The 22,253-nt window shown below is 39.7% G+C and overlaps 1 protein-coding gene across 10 annotated transcripts in view; it reads left to right on the top strand.

Moving 5' to 3' along the window:
• Window positions 1-230: 230 nt before the first annotated feature.
• Window positions 231-22,253, top strand: part of rap1gapa (RAP1 GTPase activating protein a) — a 70,656-nt gene continuing 48,633 nt past the window's right edge. For 5 of the 10 annotated variants that reach the window (XM_077513370.1, XM_077513381.1, XM_077513376.1 and 2 more), the window contains exons 1-2: window positions 11,806-11,930; window positions 21,709-21,744. In XM_077513370.1, coding sequence (XP_077369496.1) covers window positions 11,887-11,930; window positions 21,709-21,744 — 80 coding nt within the window. In that variant the 5' untranslated portion in view covers window positions 11,806-11,886. Of the gene's footprint in view, window positions 272-11,804; window positions 11,931-21,708; window positions 21,745-22,253 lie in introns of those variants that run through there. The other 5 variants (XM_077513382.1, XM_077513374.1, XM_077513369.1 and 2 more) reach the window with 3 other exon arrangements.

The raw sequence follows: 22,253 nt of genomic DNA, 5'->3' as shown, positions 1-22,253 counted from the left end.
AGTGTATTTTATATTGCAGATTTCACTTACCGTTGGAACGCAGCCTTTGCGATGGAGGGGGATTACCGCACACCTTTTCTACGGCCTGCACGATCTTCTCCTGACACGAGGTGAGCTTAGCTTTGCTTTTGACTTGTATGCTGGGGCACTTTTCGTTCTTGTATCTGATTGGTCGTGTGGTTGCTAAGCAGCGCAGCATCCCTCGCTGCTCTACTCCACGCAACAAACTCATTCACTTCGGCATCCGCCTGCAAGCAAGACAGCAGCAAAGGTAACGTTCTCTGCATGCTGCTCTACTTTATGTCACTCTTACTCTGCTTGCTTTTGCTTTTGGTCACAAAGCGCATTCGCGGTTGTGAAAATTGGTGTGCGGTGCTGGAATCTTGCTGTAGTTTCACAAGTAATTTTCCACAAAGGACTTGGACGCATATTAATAATGAATGCAAATCTCGCTGCATGAAGTAACTAATTACTTGCATGACCTGTTTCTGCCACCAAGCGCTTACATCACTGCTGCGTATTTTTCAGCCTGATAAACGTGTTTATTGGTGATAATGCAGTACGAGAACAAGCTCATGCTGACCACATGTGTCACGTGTGCTTTGCAGGGGCAGTCCTAGATAGAATGCCGCTTGTTGTTATATATTCTTTCGACTATCAGTACAGGAATCGTATCAATGAACAGTCACAGATGGTCCGTTTCAAACACATTGAGTACTTTCGCTGTTAAACTTTTCAGTACACTTGTACACCAGCACCAACATTTTTCTAAGAGTACAAATAGTAAGAGTACTTCAACCTGTTTCTTGATACTTCCAGTTCAAGTGTACCCTAAAAACAAACAAAGGAAATTCAATTTGTGTTCTTTGCATTTAAAATAGCCACATAATGGTGCCTTAGAAAAGCCTTTTAATATGGTGACCAAACGTCCTCTTTTGCCAAGACGTGTCCACTTTTTTACGTATAAACTCGTGAAAATGTCCGGTTGTCATTTTTTTTCACAAAGTGCGGAATTGTGTTGGCAGCCCAGACTTGGCAGCTCAATGTTAGTGCTCTGTACTCTCCAACGGGTGACATCATTGTCCGTGTACAGCCACCTTTTAAAATAAAACAAAATAAATAAATGAATAAATAAATAAATCAAAAGTGAATATAAATGGAAATGAAAATATGGTCACAAAAACTGCATAATGTGCCACATAGTAGTTAAAGCTTCTGTGATGCTTGGGGACAGTCATGTTGTAAACTTTAGGAAAACAGTTTCTTTTTAAATTTATTCATAGATTTTGACTTAACATAGCAAATTTTAAAAGTTATGTGAAGTGATCCAGAATATTGAAGGGGTACGTGGCTGAAACGAACAATGAAATTAGAGATGTTAGAAGAAGATGGGTGGTTCTAAATAAATGATTAAATAAAGGTCTAGATTCAGACTAATATGGATACGCTGGACTTTAAACTTCTTTATTTATTGAGCCATTTGTAAAGTGCATTTTTTTCTTGTTGTGCTGGTATTTTGTGTAAGTGGGTTTTTCTAATGTCGATTGTTGGTTTGTGTTTTGTTTTTGATTTTTGATTGCAGGGGTGTCCTTATCCTTGTATTATATACGGTGTGTTCGCCTTGGCCACCAGGGGGAGCAATACACTGACAATTGCAAAATTGGTTTAATCATTTACATTTTATCAATTATGACATCCCAACAAACCAAGTCTTCCTCCTCGCGTGCCTTCATCCTGATTGTCTCTTGCTGCAGAACTTCATTTTGTCTTTCTTTCTCTTTCAAAAAGCTTTCGTCCTCCTCCCATCCCATCATGTGCTACATCTCGTCCTTCCTTTTACGCCTCCCGCTTTTTATTTCTCTTCGGTCTTGGTTGAGTGCCGCTAGTGTTGCTCTGAATTGTCAGTCTCTCCTCCCAGCAGCCTCCTATATTATTAAATTTAAGGGGGAACTTTACTTTCAGAGTCTCGGGTATGATGGAAGTATTCCCTGCGGCAAGATGATCTGCACGAAAAGGAAGCCATGAAGCAAACATTTGTGTTGTGTAGCCGTATCTCTGCAGGCCTAATCTCCATCACGAGCGCTGACCTACATTTACAATCAAAATCTAATATTTCTTCTGTGATGTGATTCACATTTAAGAAACTGTCACACAGAGAAAATCATTAGGTTCATTGTGGGGCTTTTCCACTCCGTGACAACGAGGCGCTCTAAATCGGTGAAGGCAGCCCGAAGCCCCGGTGCACACGTTGGCTGTCACGACTTTGTTTTTCTTCACTCTCCCGTCTTTCATTGTTTGCCCACCAGGGTTATAAATCCAATAGATTTGTTGAGTGGAAGATGGAAAAAAAAAACATCACAGGGCATTCAGTTTTATTACAAACAGGAGGCTACTGTGTCATAATAAAGTGAAGTAAACCACAATATTCAAAAGATTTTTTGACCTTCCTTCTTCTGTATGGCAATGCCCCCCCCCCCCCCCCCCCAAAAAAAAAAGAACCCCAAAAGCTCATGTATAATATGAACTGACAAAGACACAATTGAAGGGCTTTTTCACAATAATATTTAGTTTTATTTCGTTATGTAAATGTAATATGTCATTTATATAAGAACTTCAGGTTCTTGTTTCACTTCATTATCTGGTGCAATTGTGATGTGCATTTAGCTTGTTTGCTTTGCTTGTGCCTGGGCACCAAGCTTTTATAATTAATTAAAACTAACAAAATAACAAAAGCTAAAACTGAAAAAAAAAAAAATGTTAACGAAATAAAACAAAAACGAAAATGCTTTTCACAAAAGTACAATTTAATTGAGTCGGGGAGGGGTGATTCGTGCCATGCCCCAAAAAGTTAGGAAAACTGAAAAACAGTTAACACTTTTGTAGCATCGGTTGAAATAATAAAAGCTGTACTGGTGGTGTGATGTTTCCTTTTATTTCCCGCTATTTTTTTGGCTTGTACATAAACCTCTTACACCGTGATAGCTAGAAAATAAAACAAACATGTCGCTGTCAGTCATTCATGTTCACGTTACCGCCAAACAAAAAAAGTACCATTCTGTAAACGTTATCATTTATTAATATGATGTTGTGTTATCTTATTATTTTTTCTTTGTGTTTTATTGTTGATTTTATTTTGTTTAGCTTTTATTGACCTTCCCGGCGTGTCCTGTGTTCGAGTTTGTATTAAATTTAACCCCCTATTTTGTTTATTGTTTGAATAAAGATTATTAAACATATATATGTATGTATATATATATATATATATATATATATATATATATATATATATATATATATATATATATATATACATATATATAAAATATACATATATATAAAATATACATATAACCGGAGTAAGTATCTTTTAACTGTGGAAGTTGATGTCATTTGACCTCTTCAAACGTCTGTCAATTGACTGTCGAATACACCATTTTCTTCCGCATTCATTAAAAAAAAAAAAAAAAAAAACTCCCACTCAACAGGAAGTTACAAAATAAGGGCTGGGTTCACGGGGGGGGGGGGGGGGGGGGGGGGGGGTTGGCGGCCATCATGGGGGGGGGCTTGTTTGGGGGGGGTGGAGGTATGGGTGGTTGGGGGGTTGGGGGGTTGGGTGTTGGGGGTCGGGGTGTGTTCGGGGGTTTGGGGGTCGGGGGTGGTGGGGCCTGGGTCGTGGTGGGTGGCGGGTTTGGGTGGGGTGCGGGGGGGTCGTGGGGGGATGGGGGCTGGGGACCGGTGGGGCGCAGTGGGGGCCCGCTGGGCCTCGTTCTGCGGCCTTGGGCTCGGGGGGGTGGGCCGGGGCCGGGGCGGGGGTGTTCCGGGCGTCTGGGTCAGCTCGCCGACCGGTGTCCGCTCGGGTGGCTTGGGGGTGGCCTTGGTGCTGCCGCGGCCTGGGGATTCCGGGGGGGGGGGGGGGGGGGTGCTCGCTTTGCTGGACCGCGGTTGACGGCTTCTTTCTTTGGTGGTGGTCCTTATGCATGCCAGATCCGTCGCACCAGCATCTACTGAAACTCTACAGAAGTAGCCTCTCCCTCCCACAGCCCCTTGAATCAGTGGGTGCTGGTGTCTGTGGTTCTCACTTTGCTTTATCTATCCTTCCCTCCTTCCTCTCTTTAGTTTTTCCTCTGGTCACTTGAGATTTTAATTTATTAGAAGTATGAGGTTTCTGGGGTTGGCATAAGACTCTGGTTTTGTAACCACGCAGGAGGGGTCTTGTTGGTGCTGGACTTCACTTTGATGGATTGGTTGTACTGGCTTCTTTGGATCTCACTCTGCCTTATCGATCCTTCCCTCCTTCCTCTCTTTAGTTTTTCCTCTGGTCTCTTGAGATCTCGCTAAATTTGCTGGAATCTAGAGGCTTCCGGGGTTGGCGTAAGACTTTGATTTTGTAATCATGGGGAAGGCAGGAAGTGTTTGGTCGGTGCTGGATTTCACTTTGATTTACCTTTCTTTTCTCTTTATTTCTTTTTTTTTCTGACCTTTTCTCTGGTCTCCTGACCATTTAAACCTCACGACTCTGGCAAGATTCTGAAGTACCTGGTTAAGGCGAAGGGTAATGGGATATTTATAAGGTTTTAGATGAATTAATGAGTATAAATTTATACGTATTTGCACGCACGCACGCCCGTTGTCTTTATACTTATAAACTTTATCTCTTCATTTCAGTATGACACACTTCTCAGTTTTTGTGTGTTTCTCGCAATTATCTTAAAAAATGTTTGATGTATTTAGACACATCTCAGAATCATGTTACAGGGTTCTTAAGACGCAGAAATCTGTTTAGCAATAGCCTCATGCCATTTGCACAAAAAAATTATATGACTCCCAGACCTCGGGTTTGACACCTGTGCAATATGCGCAATATCATGTTAGCTTTTCTGTGGTCATGTGACCGGATCTTCACATCTTACTTTGTGTGCGGCACGACATCCATTTTGGGGGCGACATGAGCATGATGGTGGTGAAGGGCCCTAGAGTCAGCAACTAATTGGCTCTGGCAGTGTGCTGGAGCAGGGCACTCATTAATCAGATGTCACATCATGTCAGAAATGACACTACGTGAGTAGGGATGAAAAAATAAATAAATAAAAGTAATTTGGGCTCTGGGGTCGGATGACATCACTTCTTGAAGAGCTTTTGTGTCAAACAGCCAAGTGTACCTTGGGTGAGTCACACTCATTTTGTGAGATGATTATAATTATGTCATCCCACAAATGTATTTAGCTTTAATTGTTATCAGGCAGTCCGATTTATCAGATTTCAAAACCTTCCAGTATGTTAGGATTAAAGTTAAAGAGAGTACTGGCAGCCTGAGAAGGTTAGCAAGCGACGTAGCGCACATGCAACGGCAGCTTTGCCATGGATTATTTATCGGCGGGTTTATGTGAGGCCAGTGGGCCGCGTTGCTCTTTCATTGCCAAACATGCAGCGAGGCCCTTCGGCTTAGTTGCCACGAGGACGATGCCAAGCGTGGCTCCATAATTCGCTGCACTCTTGTGACCTCCTGCTCCACTTTGACATCTGATGTGCGGGTAAAAAGGTCGTTTGGACTGTAAGTGCGTCCATGTTGCGGTACGAGAGATGCACGATTGTGTGACCGGCTGTGGATACTAGTGCACCATGTGAAATGGAAAATAAGATAATCAAGATCAGGGGCTCTAAAACTGATCCCTAGGGGTCCACAAAATAATGTGCAATAAATTCTCATGTCATGTTATTTAAAATAGTACGGAAGAGTAGAGCTGCCAATGTGGAGTAAACATTTTTGGCTGGCGAGTATGTTTGAACATACTCACAAATATGTTCGAACATACTTGCAAATTTGTTCAAACGTATTGAAATATGTTCGAACATACTCGGAAATACGTTCGAACATACTCGCAAATACATTCGAACATATTCGCAAATACATTCGAACATACTCGTAAATATGTTCGAACATACTCGCAAATACATTCAAACATACTCGCAAATACATTCGAACATACTCGCAAATACGTCCAAACATACTCGGAAATACATTCGAACATACTCGCAAATACGTTCAAACAAACTCGCAAATATGTGCGAACATACTCACAAATACGTTCGAACATATGCGCAAATATGTTCGAACGTACTTGTAGGCTACATGCTACAAAGTTAGCATAACTTCCCATAATGCCACGAGCCGGGGTATTATTTGCGCATGCACAAGTGAAAACCCCATTTTTTTAGGCATTTGGGCCACATTACCAATTGATTAGAAAATTAAGTAGACAAAAAACAGTGTTCATTGGTAACTTTTATGATTTATTATGTCTGCCGTGTACTTCCGTGGCATTATGGGAAGGTATGCTAACTTTCTAGCATGTAGCCTACATGTATGTTCGAACATATTTGCGAGTATGTTCGAACATATGTCCGAGTATGTTCGAATGTATTTGCGAGTATGTTCGAACATATTTGCGTGTATGTTCGAACTTACTCTCTAGCCAAAAACGTTTACTCCACATTGGCAGCTCTACGCTTCCGTAAAATAGTGCATACTTCCATATGTGGATCGACACCCCAAAAATGAAAATCAAAATAAATAAATAAACCAGGTTTCCATCCATCCATCCATTTTCTTGACCGCTTATTCCTCACAAGGGTCGCGGGGGCTGCTGGCGCCTATCTCAGCTGGCTCTGGGCAGTAGGCGGGGGACACCCTGGACTGGTTGCCAACCAATCGCAGGGCACACAGAGACGAACAACCATCCACACTCACAAGCACACCTAGGGACAATTCGGAGCGCCCAATTAACCTGCCATGCATGTCTTTGGAATGTGGGAGGAGACCGGAGTACCCGGAGAAGACCCACGCGGGCACGGGGAGAACATGCAAACTCCACCCAGGAAGGTCCGAGCCTGGACTCGAACCGGAGACCTCAGAACTGGGAAGCGGACGTGCTAACCACTCGACTACCGTGCCGCTAAACCAGGTTTAAATAATAATAATAATAATAATAATAATAATAATAATAATAAAAAAAATATGAACCACACACAAAAACATTTTTTTTTGTGTTGGCATGACAAAAGGGATACATACGATCACATGGTGAAACTTTTTCCCCTCCTATATTAGCATAAGTGTTATTCATTAATTTGCCTCCCTGCTGAAATATTCATGTTTTGAGGACATTAGGCGGACTGCTGCAAACAGATTAGAGAGCCCAAGTGTGGCCTCACTTTGAAGCTTTCGGAATGAGTCACCCTCCATGGAAATGGATTTTCTCTCTCACACTCCACCTTTGTACCGTTCGGCCATTGAGTTGTGCCCTTTCCGGTTACAACCTATACATACACTGTGTTTGATGTAACGCTTACAAGTTTTAGCATGCCCGTTAGAGTGACATCACACGGCACACTTGAAGAAAAAAGCTTTCAGTAGGTGCAAAATGTTCAGTTCAAATTTACTGTCAAAAATCAAAAAGAATTCCACCTTTTGTAGTTGTAAAATCTTTGCCTTAAAAATTCTGAAGCTAGCTAAATATACAGGATAATGATTAACAGAGACAGCTTTGGTGTTGTAACCCTGTTATTATAACATAAACATAAACACGTGTAGGCAGACAATCTGACACTAGGTTACACGCAAATATTATTTATCCTGTGCAGAGAATGAGTAATATTGTAGCTCCAGAATCCTTGAGAGTAGTGGCGACTCTTAGTTGTTTGGGTCAGCTTGCAATTTGATCATTTGAAATTGCATTGTGGCCTTGAATTACTCTTTGAGGAAAATATGGTCTTTTAGTTGCAACTTATCTTTCACAATACAATAAAGGAAATTATTAAGACATGGAATGAATGGCGTATGGCTACTGAAATGCTGCGGGTTCATAGTTTGAAAAGAATACAGAATGATCATGTTAAATTTGGAATGATTAACAGCATCATGCAGTAGACTGTATAACTGTTACAATACATATGAGTGAGATCTCTCATGAAAATACAATGACTTCCACTTGGGAAACGGGTGGAATTAGAAAAAAAAAAAGTCATTTTATTGTTGTTTAGGTAGATAAAAGTCTCAGTTGCATTTGAGTAAAATAATCAGTTATCAAAATGTCATAGGATAATTTTCAAAACTAAGTTTTAATTTGACAATGTATACAGATCCTTGTAATCACATCACTGACCACTAGGGGCCCCCTGCTTGAGCCATACAGATACAGTATATGGAATGCATATTAATTCCTTAGCATTTGCTGCCCTTTGGATGCTTTCAAATTACGGAAAGAATGGCTTATTCATCCCAGGAATGTCTTTATACACACACACACACACACATATGCACGTCAGTTACTATCTCCATCCAGAGGAGGGCGCCATTACCTTGCACCCATCTAACTGCCTGTTTGTCCATCTACATTGTAGAAGACCGAATCCATCAATCGGGGTTGTCTGATTGTCTCACTTGCAACTTTTGAATTGAACTAGTTCTTTTGGTTCATTCATGTTGTCATGTTGTGCATTACATTTGCTTCTTTTCTTTTAGAATAACTTTTGACTGGTTGCATGTACCGTACATACTGAATATCATGAAGTAGTATAGTCTAGTCCAGTGTTTTTCAACCCTGGTCCTCGGGCACACTATCCAGCCTGTTTTCTATGTCTCCCGATTCCAACCCAGGTGAGGTTCGTTATCAGGCTTCTAATGAGCTGTCATTGGAATCACCTGCGTTGCAAATAGAGAGACATGGAAAACAGGTTGGATCGTGTGCCCTGAGGACCAGGGTTGAAAAACACTGCGGTCTAGTCAATCTATGTTTTATATAACACAATATTATAGAGTGACGTTCTTTTTCTTAAAAACGAAAATGTCTGTTTTATTTTGAGTGGCTGTAACAAATTAATGGCACGCTCCTTTCATAATGGAATTGAATGGAAGTCATTTCAACAGGCAAACATGATTTGCGTGATTTAAGTCACGAGCATGCCCACAGAATGAATTGAACTTATAGCTCAATGCAGCACTTTACTCCAGTATAGTTGACATCCCTCAAAAAAAAAAATCCTCTTAAGTACTTCCTCGCTATCTAATGCGGACTCTGGAATGAGACGCTGTGAAAGGCAATAGTGTGCATGCGGGCGGGTGTGTTTGTTTTTTGGGGAGCACTTCAGCAACAAGCCATCTCTTCAACTTCGTTATTTTCGGCACTGGTCAAGAGAACTAAATGCAGTTTTGCCACACGATGCGAAAGTGGGGTCATTTCCACACACAAATTAATAAGCAACACTGTACATCACTATTGATGATCCTAAGTCATAAATATATAGATTTTTTATATAATGGCACAGAGGAAAGCGAAAGGTGAGTAAAGGCCTGCTTCCTATACTCACTTCAAAGCACAATTGGCCTTTGAATGCTTGCACGCTTCAGCCTTTCCTCTGCAAACTCTCCAAATATCCGCTTGTGTGTGCGCTCTTGTTCACTCAAGTATATGGAAAATATTTAGAAAGTATACAGTTGCAATAGGCAGTGCGTTCATTGCCATGAAGGATAAATATTGACGGAGAAAAAGACCCTCTTCCTAAAGTGGCTCTTTGCGTGTGTGTTTCACGTTATTACAGTTCAACTCTTTGGTTCGTGCAGCCAGTGCCAAAAAAAAGCAAAAAAAAACAAAAAACAAAACAAAACAAAACACATGATTGCTCAACTGATATGGATTATTATTATTATTATTTTTTTAGGTTAATACCAATTCTGTTAAGTGATTAATAAGCTGATTAATTAAAAATATCATGAATAAAATAACTTATTTTTTGGGTCCCTTAATGCTCACAACTATAAATATACAGAGCAGATGACTGTTCTACATTATCCATCCATCCATTTTCTTGGCCGCTTATTCCTCACAAGGGTCGCGGGGGGTGCTGGCGCCTATCTCAGCTGGCTCTGGGCAGTAGGTGTGGTACACCCTGGACTGGTTGCCAGCCAATCGCAGGGCACACAGAGACAAACAACCATCCACACTCACAAGCACACCGAGGGACAATTCGGAGCACCCAATTAACCTGGCATGCATGTCTTTGGAATGTGGGAGGAGACCGGAGTATACTAAAGACTAAAACAAAGGAAATTTTTGCTATAATTATAGTTACTTTGAATTAGTTTTGTAAACATAAAATGTACCGGTAGTTTCAGTTAGTTTTCGTTTTTTAAAAAGCATTTTCGTTTTTATGTTATTTAGTTAAAGGCCCCGTATGCCGGTTTCACTCAGGAAAATGCACTTTTTAAATACAGGATGTACACACTTTAACTTTCTCTCAGTCTAGACAACTGGGTTTATGTTAATCTTTGGTGGTGATTTTGTCCTAAACCCCCACCTCCCCAGCCTGTATTTTGCAATTTTGTGTTTGTTTTGTAAACAGTGTGACGTTTCTGTGGAAAGACAGTGTTTACACCCCTCCAGCCAATCGCAGAGTGAGGTGTGGCATGTCGCAAACGGGGCCGAGCGAACGTGTCGGCTGCGTGACGCCATTCCCGCGGCAATCTGAAAGTACGCACGGATTATTTATTTTTTCTCACTCACTCACTCACTCACTCACTCACTCACTCACTCACTCACTCACTCACTCACTCACAGAAGCTTACGTGGGTGAATGAGTGAGTGAAGAAAAAAATCAGTGCATTCTTTCAAATTGCCGCGGGAGTGACGTCATGCAGCTGACACGTTCGCCCGGCCCCGTTTGCGACACGCCACCCCCCCGCTCTGCGATTGGCTGGAGGGGTGTAAACACTGTCTTTCCACTGAAACGTCCCGCTGTTGACAAAACAAACACAAAATGACAAAATACAGGCTGGGGAGGTGGGGGTTTAGGACAAAATCACCCCCACACGTGAAGAAAAGCCCAGATCGGTACATTGAGAAGTAGTTTTTGTTTAAATCCTGTATTTAAAAAGTGCATTTTCCTGAGTGAAACCGGCAGACTGCACCTTTAAAAAAAAAAATTCTGAATTTTTGTTTTAGTTTTTTCATTAGTTTTAGTTAACTAAACCCACGACCCTTGTGAGGAATAAGCAAGAAACAAGAAAACAAGAAAATGGATGGATGGATAGTTAAATAAAATAACCTTGACACCCACCAATCAGAGGATGGAAAAATGCTGACATCATGGCCCGTGAGGCAGATTTTTACGGAGCCCCTAAGGTGACATGGTAGAAAAAACAACAACTTTGCGTTCTTTGCGTTCCCTCGCAATCTTTGCGAGAGAACGCAAAGTTTTTTTGCGAGGGCACGCAATCTTTGCGTTCCCTCGCAAAGATTGCGAGGGAACGCAAAATGTTTTGCGAGGGAACGCAAAGTTGTTGTTTTTTTTCTACCATGTCACCTTAGGGGCTCTGTAGATTTTAAATCGGATTGGTTCAAAAAACAAAACAAAAAAAAGATTGCAGATTAAATTGGCATGGCAACACATCAGGGCTGAAATCTGATTGGACAAAAAAACAAACAAAAAAACATCTACAAATGTACTAGAAACACGACGAAATTGACATAATTTACTGCTGGAAATAAATGAATTCATTTTCATGGATAAATATTAGAATTTAGGAAGGTCCCCAACTGAGTGTGAAAAAGAGAAAGCCTCTCATGCCACTCCACTTTTGGTTCCCAGGAGACTAGCAGTGTCAGCACCCCCAGCCCATGTAATGCCCCTCATCCGCTTTCCCTCCCTGTTTGTGAAGAAGGCGTGGAGCTAAGCAAGGAAGAATCATGTTAGGCCCAGCTGTGGTGGTGGGGGGGGAGTGGACGCAAGCACACACGCTCACACACGCGCGCTCCGCCAGAGTCGTGACACGAGTCCATTCAGTTCTCATTGGACTCAGTCTCAGTCACTCGCTGTCGTGTGTCAGCAGGTATGCCGCAAAGAAAGAGGAGTTTCACTTTCGGAGCCTATGGAGGGTAAGAGCAGGACTCGCACGTTTAGTCTGGTGAAGCTTGTGATGATAGGACGTGTTTTGGGTTTGGTGGCTCGGACTGACTCAGGTTTTGATGACTTTGCACATTCTCGTGCTTGTGCGCGCGTCTGTGTGCGCCTCCACGTTTGGATTGCCATCATGTTGATCACTGCAGATTTCTCCTCAGCGGTTAGTTGAGTTTAAGCTTTAAATGTTATGTGCTTGTACAGCAAACTTCAACAAGCTCAGAAACCTGGTGTGTGTCAGACTCAGAACTTTTACTATACTACTTTTTACAGACAGTGAACAGGTGCACTCACGGCCAGCTGATTTTCAGCAGTGGAGTTTAATGGCTCAGACCAGCTCTCAAATGCAGCAAAAATTGGAGTGTTAAAATTTCAGGGTTAAATTTTAAGTAGTTGAACTACTCAAGTGTAATTTTAGCATTAATTTTAACACCTACTCTGGACACCGGAGTAGATTGCCCAAATGTTAGATTAACTCAGCAGATGTAATTAAGCTCCGCCTTCGCACCTGCACTCCTCGAGTTTGAGAGAGATGAGTCAGCACCATTTTTCTCCTAGCTGGAAAGTGCTGACTTTCATAAAGTCTTTCATTCACACAAGACTCTGCGCAGCAAAAACGGAAAAGTTTTGTATTTTCAACTCTGGCCATGTTAATTTAACACATTCATTAGTTCATATTAACATTTGTAGTGTTAATGAAAGCAACTTGTTTTCAGTGTTAAAATTTTGACTAGCATCAGGGTTGTTTTAACTCCATCTCATTGTAAACAATTTGACATGCTCAAAAGTGTTGTTTATCTGTATTTAGTGTGGACCAATGTCGAGACTTTAGAAGTGCTAAATGTAACTCTGTATAGGTGTTGAATTAACATTGCCAATTTTGCTGTGTAATACAAGCAGGATCAAGTCCAAGTAAAAAGCAACATTTTGCCGAGCTTATTTTACTCGACGATGCTATTTGATTGGCTGTTTGCTTTGCTTTTGTGTACTATTTCAGTGTTCTTCTTTCTGATGCCGATTTGCATTTGCAAGCTAACAGCCAATCAGAGTGAGCGATTGTCACTGACAGCAGACACCATTTTACATACAGCGATTGATGGCTCATTCATTCAAATCTGATCTGAAAAGCACAAGGACACACCTCTTAATTCTTCACAATTCTTATCTCTGCTCTTGTTTTGAACTGAAGTTTGCTCCTGCTTGTATTGTGAAGGTGTTGAGGAAGGTTCTGGTTCTGGTTCTGGTTCTACTTTTCAGGACAAAACGTGATTTTCTCCGTGCAGTCGCTCACAGAGCTTGGCTACAATAACAATGTCAGATATGAACCCGTGTTTGGGATGATTTCAATGCAAAGTTTTAATGCAGTTTGAAAGCGTGCAGTCCAGTCACATGCTTGCATGATAAGAGCGTGCAGCAAATTCTCTGATGAGCACTTGCTGGTGAACTCAACAGACGTACGAGCGCTCTCCTCAGAAGAGCTCAATGCTTGCTCTGTTGCCTCGGGGAGGGCAACACCGTCATGCGACATCAACAATGTGATGCTTGGCGTCATGACGGCATACAGGAAGAATTCAGTCTCATTTAGATGACAAAAATCTTTTTTTTTTTCAACCCTTACACAATTTTGGGTCAAAATTTGACCCGTTTTGACTTTTTACAGCAGTAAAAGATATCCTTGAATGTACCCTATAAATATTTAGGGTACACTTAAAGAGGACCGAAAATGAGCTAAAATACGCAAAAATTAATATTTTTTAAAAGTTTTTTTTTTTTTGTACAGGAGCTCCAAAGTTTGTGTACATTGATCCTGTTAGAGATATTCCACCAAATTGGTGCTATTTGCTTGTTGCATGTAGCCACCTCAAAAGAAAATAGTCTACGCGCAATAACGCAACATAAAAAAAATGATGATAATCCATGCATGTTTAAATGCCAGACATGCTATTAATACATTTCAAATACATCTAGAGTTCATAATTTGATATAGCCGATAAATTATGAGGATGTTCTGGGCATAGGTCAAACGTGACATGGAATGTGTGAACATGTGTGCATGGAAAATGTACAGCATGTAAGTGTGAAAGACGACATATGTTTGCTTATGTCATTTCTTGGATGCCTCTTGTTAGAGCTGTCAAAATTAAACAATTAATCAACAAGTAATCTCGTAATTGTTTAATTCAAAATGGTCCAAATCCTCTGATTTCATCATATCAACAGTAATTGTTGACTGATTTCTGTAGTCCTTCATGAAAGAAGACTGATCATCTTCTGTATTTAATCAAAATGAGACATTTGAAAACATCTGTTTTTACTTTAGAAAGCAATGACTGAACAGGTTAACAGTACAACATCAATCTCCTTTCTTTTAATCACTATACGAATATGAAGTACAAAATAATCACCAATCACTGGTTAACAAACAGTAATCCCGAAAAAAGAAAAAATGCTTTTGTAACACACGTTGATACAAAATTAAAATGAATCCGATTAGTTGAATAATTAACAGATCAATCCATTCTAAAAATATTCGATAGTGAGAACACTAGCTCCAATTCCAAAGTGACTCAACGTAAACACAGTCATGCTCACAAAGACTCTGCAGCAAACCTCGATTCACATTCAAAAGCTACAAAGTTGGTCTGTGCCTGCTGTTTGAAAGAAAAAACGGGCGGCTGTCGCCCATTCGAAGTCCTCATGCCTGACACTTATTGTACCAAGGAAGAGTGTGTCGGGCTTTTTTTTTCTTTTTTCTTTTTTTTTTGGCATGACAAAAGATGATTAGACTGTGAGGCAGGACTACTCGAGGACAGGAGGCCATTCAAGTGCATTTCCAAGGGCAGAGGCAAAACAAACAGGAGATGGAGGCCGAGGCGAGGGCCCTTCAGCGCCTACTCAGCCAGTCCACCTTGCATATTTACCCACTTGCAGGCTTTTCAAACCATCTGTCGACGGCGAGACACTGGGCCAGATTTGGAGCTTTCTTTTTTCATGCTGCTAATTAGCTGGCATTGGATTATACAGTAATCCTTTGTGTTGTATGCCAGCGCCGCGTGTATCACGAGACAAAATGGGATGGTTTGCTTTCGAGCGACGTCATCGCATATCTGAAAGATCAACTGCAAAGAATTTTCATGCTCAAAACTGTGTTCAACTGGCTCTACACCAGGGTTATTATTATAGTTTCGGAATTTTCATTTTAGTTTAGTTTTGATTTTGTTTCTTTAACTCATTCACTCCCAAAGACGTATTTACATGTTTTTAAGTTGTTGTTTTTTTTTCATTAATGAAACAGATGAAGCACACTTTTTTTTTTTTTTTTTAATAACTACCATCGCTTTAAGCTTCCACTTCAGGTCAGAAACTGCATCAAAGCCTTCATACAAAAACTCTAGCAAGCAAAAACTTAAAATACGTATAAATAAGTCTTTGGGAGTGAATGAGTTAATTTAGTTAATTTTAATTAGTTTTCATGGTGGTTCTGTTAGTTTTTATTAGTTTTAGTTATTTAATAAATGCTTAGTTTTCGTTTAGTTTTAGTTAGTTTCAGTATTAGTTTTAGTTTTTAAAAGAAATTTGTATTACTGTACTTGTGCGCAATATTTAAAAAACGCCAGAGGAGTGACGTCATCTGAAGGTACTTTTCTATTGGCTGCTGCTAGATGACATCACTTCTGTTAATAACAAAATAAATCTACTTCAAATCACATTTCATGCATTAAATCAATTACCAAAGACAAAAACAAAGGCCATTTTCCTATAATTATAGTTAGTTTTAGTTAGTTTTGTAAACATAAAATGTAGTTTAAGTTTTCGTTTTTTGGAAAGCATTTTTGTTTTTAATTTATTTCGTTAACGAAATTGTTTTTTGACTTTTAGTTTTAGTTTTTTCGTTAGTTTTAGTTAACTAAAATAACCTTGCTCTACACGTATTTTCTGACATTACACAAAATATATTTAGTGTCAACTAACGTAAATTAACATTTTTCAGAGCTGGCATAAGTACTCACACGGTCCTTAAGTACAGATACTAAAAAAGACAGGTAAAAGGAGAATTACTGTTTCAACTCTTGTACTTGAATACTTTATGATGTCAGCTGTTTAAATGCACACCCTATCAAAATTGACCATCACATCTGATACCTGCCGCCTGAATGGTCGCATGATGTGTTTGTTTGTTGTGATTCTGCTGTGTGTGTGCATGTGCACATTTCGCATGCTGTACTAGAAGTTGTAGTGGAGCTAAATGAGAACACGGTGTCAAAAGGCTCATTCAGTCTCTTGTACAGTTCGAGCTTGTTTTCCTTCTGTGTGCTGACTGCATCTACTGTATGTTCCATTCTCACGCATTTTCAGGCACAAATAGTAAAATGGTTTTTGCTTGCGTTGTTAGTTCCGTTTGAACATGTCACATGAAAACACATTTGGATTTTGACTGCAGACCATTTAAAGTACCGTTAAATGTAGCAGAGCACAGACAAGACTGTTGTTAACAACCCCGACAAATTTGAATGGTTAAAAAGATTGAGTATATTCAATGAGGCGTCAAAATTGTGAAAAATCAGGCCGGTTCTCACCACTTCTCCACTCTTCTTCACAAATGTGCTAAAACCATGACTTGCTCAGTTAAAGCGTCCAATAGCTGCAATATATCCCTCTGGGTTCTATGGTGCGACAATGAGGCTTTCTCAAGTGGCCACACCACACACTAGTTGTCAAGTCAGACTTTTAAAAATCATTTTCCTCTCCCCACTCTTCCTCTCTGTGGCATGCATGCACTCAAACCATACAATGAGGCGTTCTAAAGCAGCCATGTCAGCAGACAATCCAAAGGGAAGATATATTCTTGGGGTGTAGGCATAGCGAGCTAGCTAAATGCACGTCGCAAGTGCACTGGATTGCAAATTTTATGTCTGTTCTAAAGGTACAATAATTTTTTCTTCTAAGTTTTCATACTCTTGTTAACATAAAAGTGTAATGAAATATAATATAATGAAAAAACATTCTTTGCTTCAATTCAATTGTTAGCACTCTATGGCGTTTTACATTGTTTGCTAGCATTTAAATGGACGACTTTGGTCTAGAGTATGGGTGTCCAAACTTTTTCATTTGAGGGCCACATACAGAAAATCAGAAGGATGCAAGGGCCACATAATGTTATGAAGAGAAATTGTGTTTAGTCCTAAAAATTGTACAAATAATTTATTTGTGCTTTTGCATAATTAGAAGAATGCTACAGTATATAAACCATTTTTATAGTTTTGGAATTTTTAGTTTTTAATTTTAGTTAGTTTTTATTAGTTTTCAGGGTGGTTCTGTTAGTTTTTATTAGTTCTAGTTATGTAATAAATGCTTAGTTTTAGTTAGTTTCAGTATTAGTATTAGCTTATTTGTATTACTTGTGCGCAATATTTAAAAAACACCATGGGAGCGACATCATCTGAAGGTGCTTTTCTATTGGCTGTTGCTAGATTACGTCACTTCTGAGTAACATACTTTCAAACGTCATTATTCAAAATAAATCTACAAAAAATCACACCAAAGACTAAACCGAAGTACATTTTTGCTATAATTATAGTTTTAGTTAGTTTTGTAAACATAAACCGTAATTTCAGTTAGTTTTCGTTTTAAAAAAAATCATTTTCATTTTTATTTTATTTTGTTAACGAAATTGTTTTTTGAATTTTAGTTTCAGTTATTTCGTTAGTTTTAGTTAACTAAAATAACCTTTAATAGCACCTGTGTTTTTTGACACCCTCCCTTCTTACTTTGACCATCTCCAAACATTTTTGTTTTTATTTTATTTGAACTGAGTCAAATGACATTTTTAACATGTGTCGCGGGCCACTAAAAAATGGACGGCGGGCCGCAAATAGCCCCCGGGCCGTAGTTTGCATACCACGGGGTCTAGAGTTTCCTGATATCCATTTCCAAACCAGCTCATGTTTGATCACTAGACGAGAGGGAGTGAGAAGCAATATTTCTTCCCCCCTTTGGCACAAACAAACCGGTACATCAAGTTCATCTACTTTTTCCCAGGAGAAAAGCAGCTAACGCACACTGTTTGCACTGTGCAAATATAACGCATGAATCTCATGCACATTTGTTGTAATCTACTTTTGTCCATCGTAACATATCGGACAGACTCGTCTTTGTTTGTTTGGATATCACAGAAGGCTCGAGGAAACAAGAAAGGCCAAAACATGACATAAATAGTGCAGCCAGTGTTAGCGACGTTACTTCCACAATGTAATATATTATGAGTAATGTTATACTTCAAGAAGTCATTGCTGTACCACTTGTGTCCTATAGTTGTTGAGTGTGTTGAAGGTTACTGAGAAAAATTCTCTTTCACTCAGAGTGCAGAAATAGCAAAGTGATGAAACTGTTTATTAAAATCATCTCTCACACATCCATGAGGTCAGAAGAGCAAGAAACAATCGGATAAAGTTTATGACCTCGTGACACTTTGGAGCCTCGTACTTTTCACTGTTTGGACAGGAGGTCTTATGTACATTGAGTGTTTGACCAAAGGCCTTGTTCTAATGAAAATGTCCGCGATTGGCTCATGTAGTCGAATAGACGCGCCCTGGCTGAGTCAATTGGCAGGAATGCTGAGAAACCGAAGCAGCAAATGAGATTTGGATGTTATTCTCGAGAAAAAGCTGGACAGAAGCCTTCTTTCTTAACATTCGGAGTATCTTGGCAACAAAGGAAACATCAAGTTGTGCGTAATGCGTGTGCACGTGCGTGCGTGTGTGTTTTGGAAGTCCTGTTCAACATCTATTTCACGTTTATTTCATGTCACACAGCAATGATTTTCAGATATTGGCTCCCTCTAGTGGTATGCAAAACCATCACTGAATTAAAAGTTCATAATACATATTGTTTCAGTAGCTTAAACTTTTTTTTTTTTTTTTTTTATCACTGCAGTCAGCTACATTTGTTAAGTACAGTTCAGTTGTATTTAATTTTGGAGGATAATACTTTTGCATGTACAGAGAGTGGACCCCCGATCACTATTTGTGGGGGATAGAGACTGGGCTGGCTCGTGAATAGAGAAAATCCACATATACAGAAGTTGACGCTCATAGAAATGCTTTAGAAAATTAAAGACAAATACAAAATGAACCCCCAAAAGTCTTCCAAATAACGACTGATAAAGAATCTGTATTTTCCCACAAAAACAGGGGTAAATGGGAAAAAAAAACAAGCAAAAATAAATATTGAACAAAAATTTGGGGAAAAAAAAATGTGAATCACAATTTCTAGTCCACTATAATCTTATGGAACTGTTTGCTTTCAAACATTTGCTGAGATTAATTTTATTAATTTATTACTGAAGTACTGTTTTTTTTATTGTTTTTTTATTTTTATTTATTTTTTATTTTTATTTTTTATTGATGTACAATTAAGGATTGTGTTAATGTCCAAACTGTGCAGAATGTTACAGTCGCTTAGAATAATTTTAACTCATTCACTGCCAGTCATTATAGAAAATTTTTACATTTCCAATACTCACATTCAATAATTATATATAAACCGAATCTACCAAATAACAGAATAGACTCCCTACTTTTTGTCCCGTCCCGTTCTTTTATAATTGACAGCAGAAAAATTTAGGTTTGCCAAAATACAGCCATTTCTCCCATGGACTCTGAAACTGTGTTTATTTCCTATAAAATGGGGCAATGATGTCATCTACCGGTGGTTGGGCATCAGTAAAGTTGTTTCCAAGTTTGATATTTACAGTGGAGCATGCTCAGATTCGCCCCCATTTAGCACCGCTCTAAAAAATACAATTGACAAGTATACTTGTCAAAGGCAGTGAATGAGTTTAAACATACTTTTTAGAAATGAAACAGGTTTTAATGTTGTTAAGGTAATAAAAGAAGAAAGGAGGTTTGATGTGCGAACAAAATATTCTATTCTATAATACTCTATTTGCATACCCAACTATCCAGGAATGAACTGAATATGATTTATTTGTATTTTGTTACATCGAGTCCAGGCTTCGGCCTTCCTGGGTGGAGTTTGCATGTTCTCCCCGTGCCTGTGTGGGTCTTCTCCGGGTACTCCGGACTCCTCCCACATTCCAAAGACATGCATGGCAGGTTAATTGGGCGCTCTGAATTGTCCCTAAGTGTGCTTGTGCATGTGAGTGGTTGTTCGTCTCTGTGTGCCCTGCGATTGGCTGGCAACCAGTTCAGGGTGAACCCCGCCTACTGTCTGAAGCCAGCTGAGATAGGCTCCAGCACCCCCGCGACCCTTGTGAGGAGTAAGCGGTTAAGAAAATGGATGGATGGATATATTTTGTTCCATTGTACCTACTGTACTTCATGAGAACAAAGTCGACCATTTTTCCATGAGCTTTTGTTTCTGGCCACATAATTGGTAAAGGTAGATTGAGTGAGTTTGACCTCTTGATGACCCGCACGTTGGAAAGCAGTCATGCATCACCGTCATCGGGCTCGGCAGCAAAACAATCTTAATTCAATTGTACATGTGGAATATTTGCGCAATGCCGTGAGAGTCCTGACATACTCAGCATTCCGTGTTCCACGTGTTTGCAGCGTAAGCCAGCTGAGATATCGAGCAATGAATAGTGCAATAGTTTTTCAATGGAGCAGCTTTGGCGCTTTTTGTGGACTCCCACAATTGCCTTCGGAAACTGCCGCAATTCCGAAGCAGGCAGCGCATGCAAGTCATGTCTGTTGGATTTGCTTTATAGGCCACAAGGCGGCGATACTGCGCACCGCCAAGGAAAACAAATGGCTGCTCAAACTCTTCAGTTTTCAGGTTGATGAATGTCAATTTTTACGAGTAGATTTGTGCTTCAGCACTTTATTTATTTATATATTATCATCCTATTTATTCATTCGTTTTCCTTGTTTGATTACTTATTTGCATTTTATATATGTAAAGGTTACGTTGCTGATAAAGCTTTGGTTCAACTGATTCATTGATGACTGAGAGTTGAGTGTTAGTTGGATGTTCAATGATGTTGTACGTGTATGGAACAGAGAACTGTCAGCTGAATATCCTTTCTGGAATAAATCAATTTCTGAATCTTGATGGGATTTCTAAAATGTAAATTATTTTTCAGTTTTAGAGTCATCTTGCCTCTTATTTTTTAACATGTGGCAACTCATTTTACAAGTTCAATCATTGAACTTGAAAAAATGTAGTGTTCTAAAACTTGTGACTAGTGGTTTATCTTTTAGGATTGGATTGGTTTTTATTGTGTTAGATAAATTGAAGAATGTGAAAGTGTCCCATGCTTATTGGAAGAAAAAAATGCCCTGACAAGCCAGCTGCTTGATATGTGTGCACAGCACCCTCTATTGTCTGAGAGGAGCAATTCCTGTTGTCATGCTGCCAGTGAGTGATTTAAGGACGCATCCCAACGAACGAATTGTGGATTCTGTCAGTTGTTTACATCGGGGAGTAAATCCTACACAAGCAGGGGTCCTGTCATACTTGCTGGTGAAAACACAGCATCAACAGATGGCAGCAGTTATTTCAGGGTCATCCGGCCCACTGCATTCACAGCACAGCCATTCCCCATCAGGCAGGTGTTAAATGCACAAAGAACAAAACACTTTCTTCCACACTTATTTTAGGTAATGCAGGAAAATGTATGCATTTGAAGCTGTAGCATCTGGTGCTTATTATTATTATTATTATTATTATTATTTTGGTCACTCACAAGCTGGCTTGTTTAAAATAGCTCAACATGTATGTGTTTATTTCCAGGGTGGACAGGACCTTCTCCAAGGCAAGGACCATATGGTGAGTTTTTTTGTTGCTTGATGCCTTGCTTAATTTCACACTCATTGGTTGAGCCAAGGCATATTCATAGATAATTAATAATAAAGTGAAATTGGATCAGTTCTGGTTGGATATCACGCACTCTGTCTGTCAGTTATTATTCGTGAAGTTGGCCAAGACAGGTTGAAACGTGTAAAAGAGGAGGCCATCAAGCTGAGTGAGGACAATGAACGAAAGGGGGTGGGGTTTCAAACCTGGGTCAGTGTTAGAAACGAAGGTTAGGGTTTACAAGGCACGGTTAGGATTTCAAACAAGAGTTTAGGGATTCGAGTCAGGGTTCATGTTTCAAAGTGAGGTTAAACAATAAGTTCAGATGATTTCAAGCCATGATTATAGTTTTGGGTCAATGTCATGGTTTCAAAGTAGGGATTCGAGCTGGGGTTAGAGTTTTAAATCATGGCTTGTTTTTTGTTTTGTCTTGTTTTTTCAAGTCAGGGTTACAGTTTTAAACAAGGTAATCAAATTTGCAC

Source organism: Festucalex cinctus, chromosome 2 (assembly GCF_051991245.1).
Source record: "Festucalex cinctus isolate MCC-2025b chromosome 2, RoL_Fcin_1.0, whole genome shotgun sequence".
Lineage (NCBI taxonomy): Eukaryota > Metazoa > Chordata > Actinopteri > Syngnathiformes > Syngnathidae > Festucalex > Festucalex cinctus.
The sequence above is the reverse complement of the archived record's forward strand: the minus strand, read 5'-3'. Positions and strand labels throughout refer to the sequence as shown.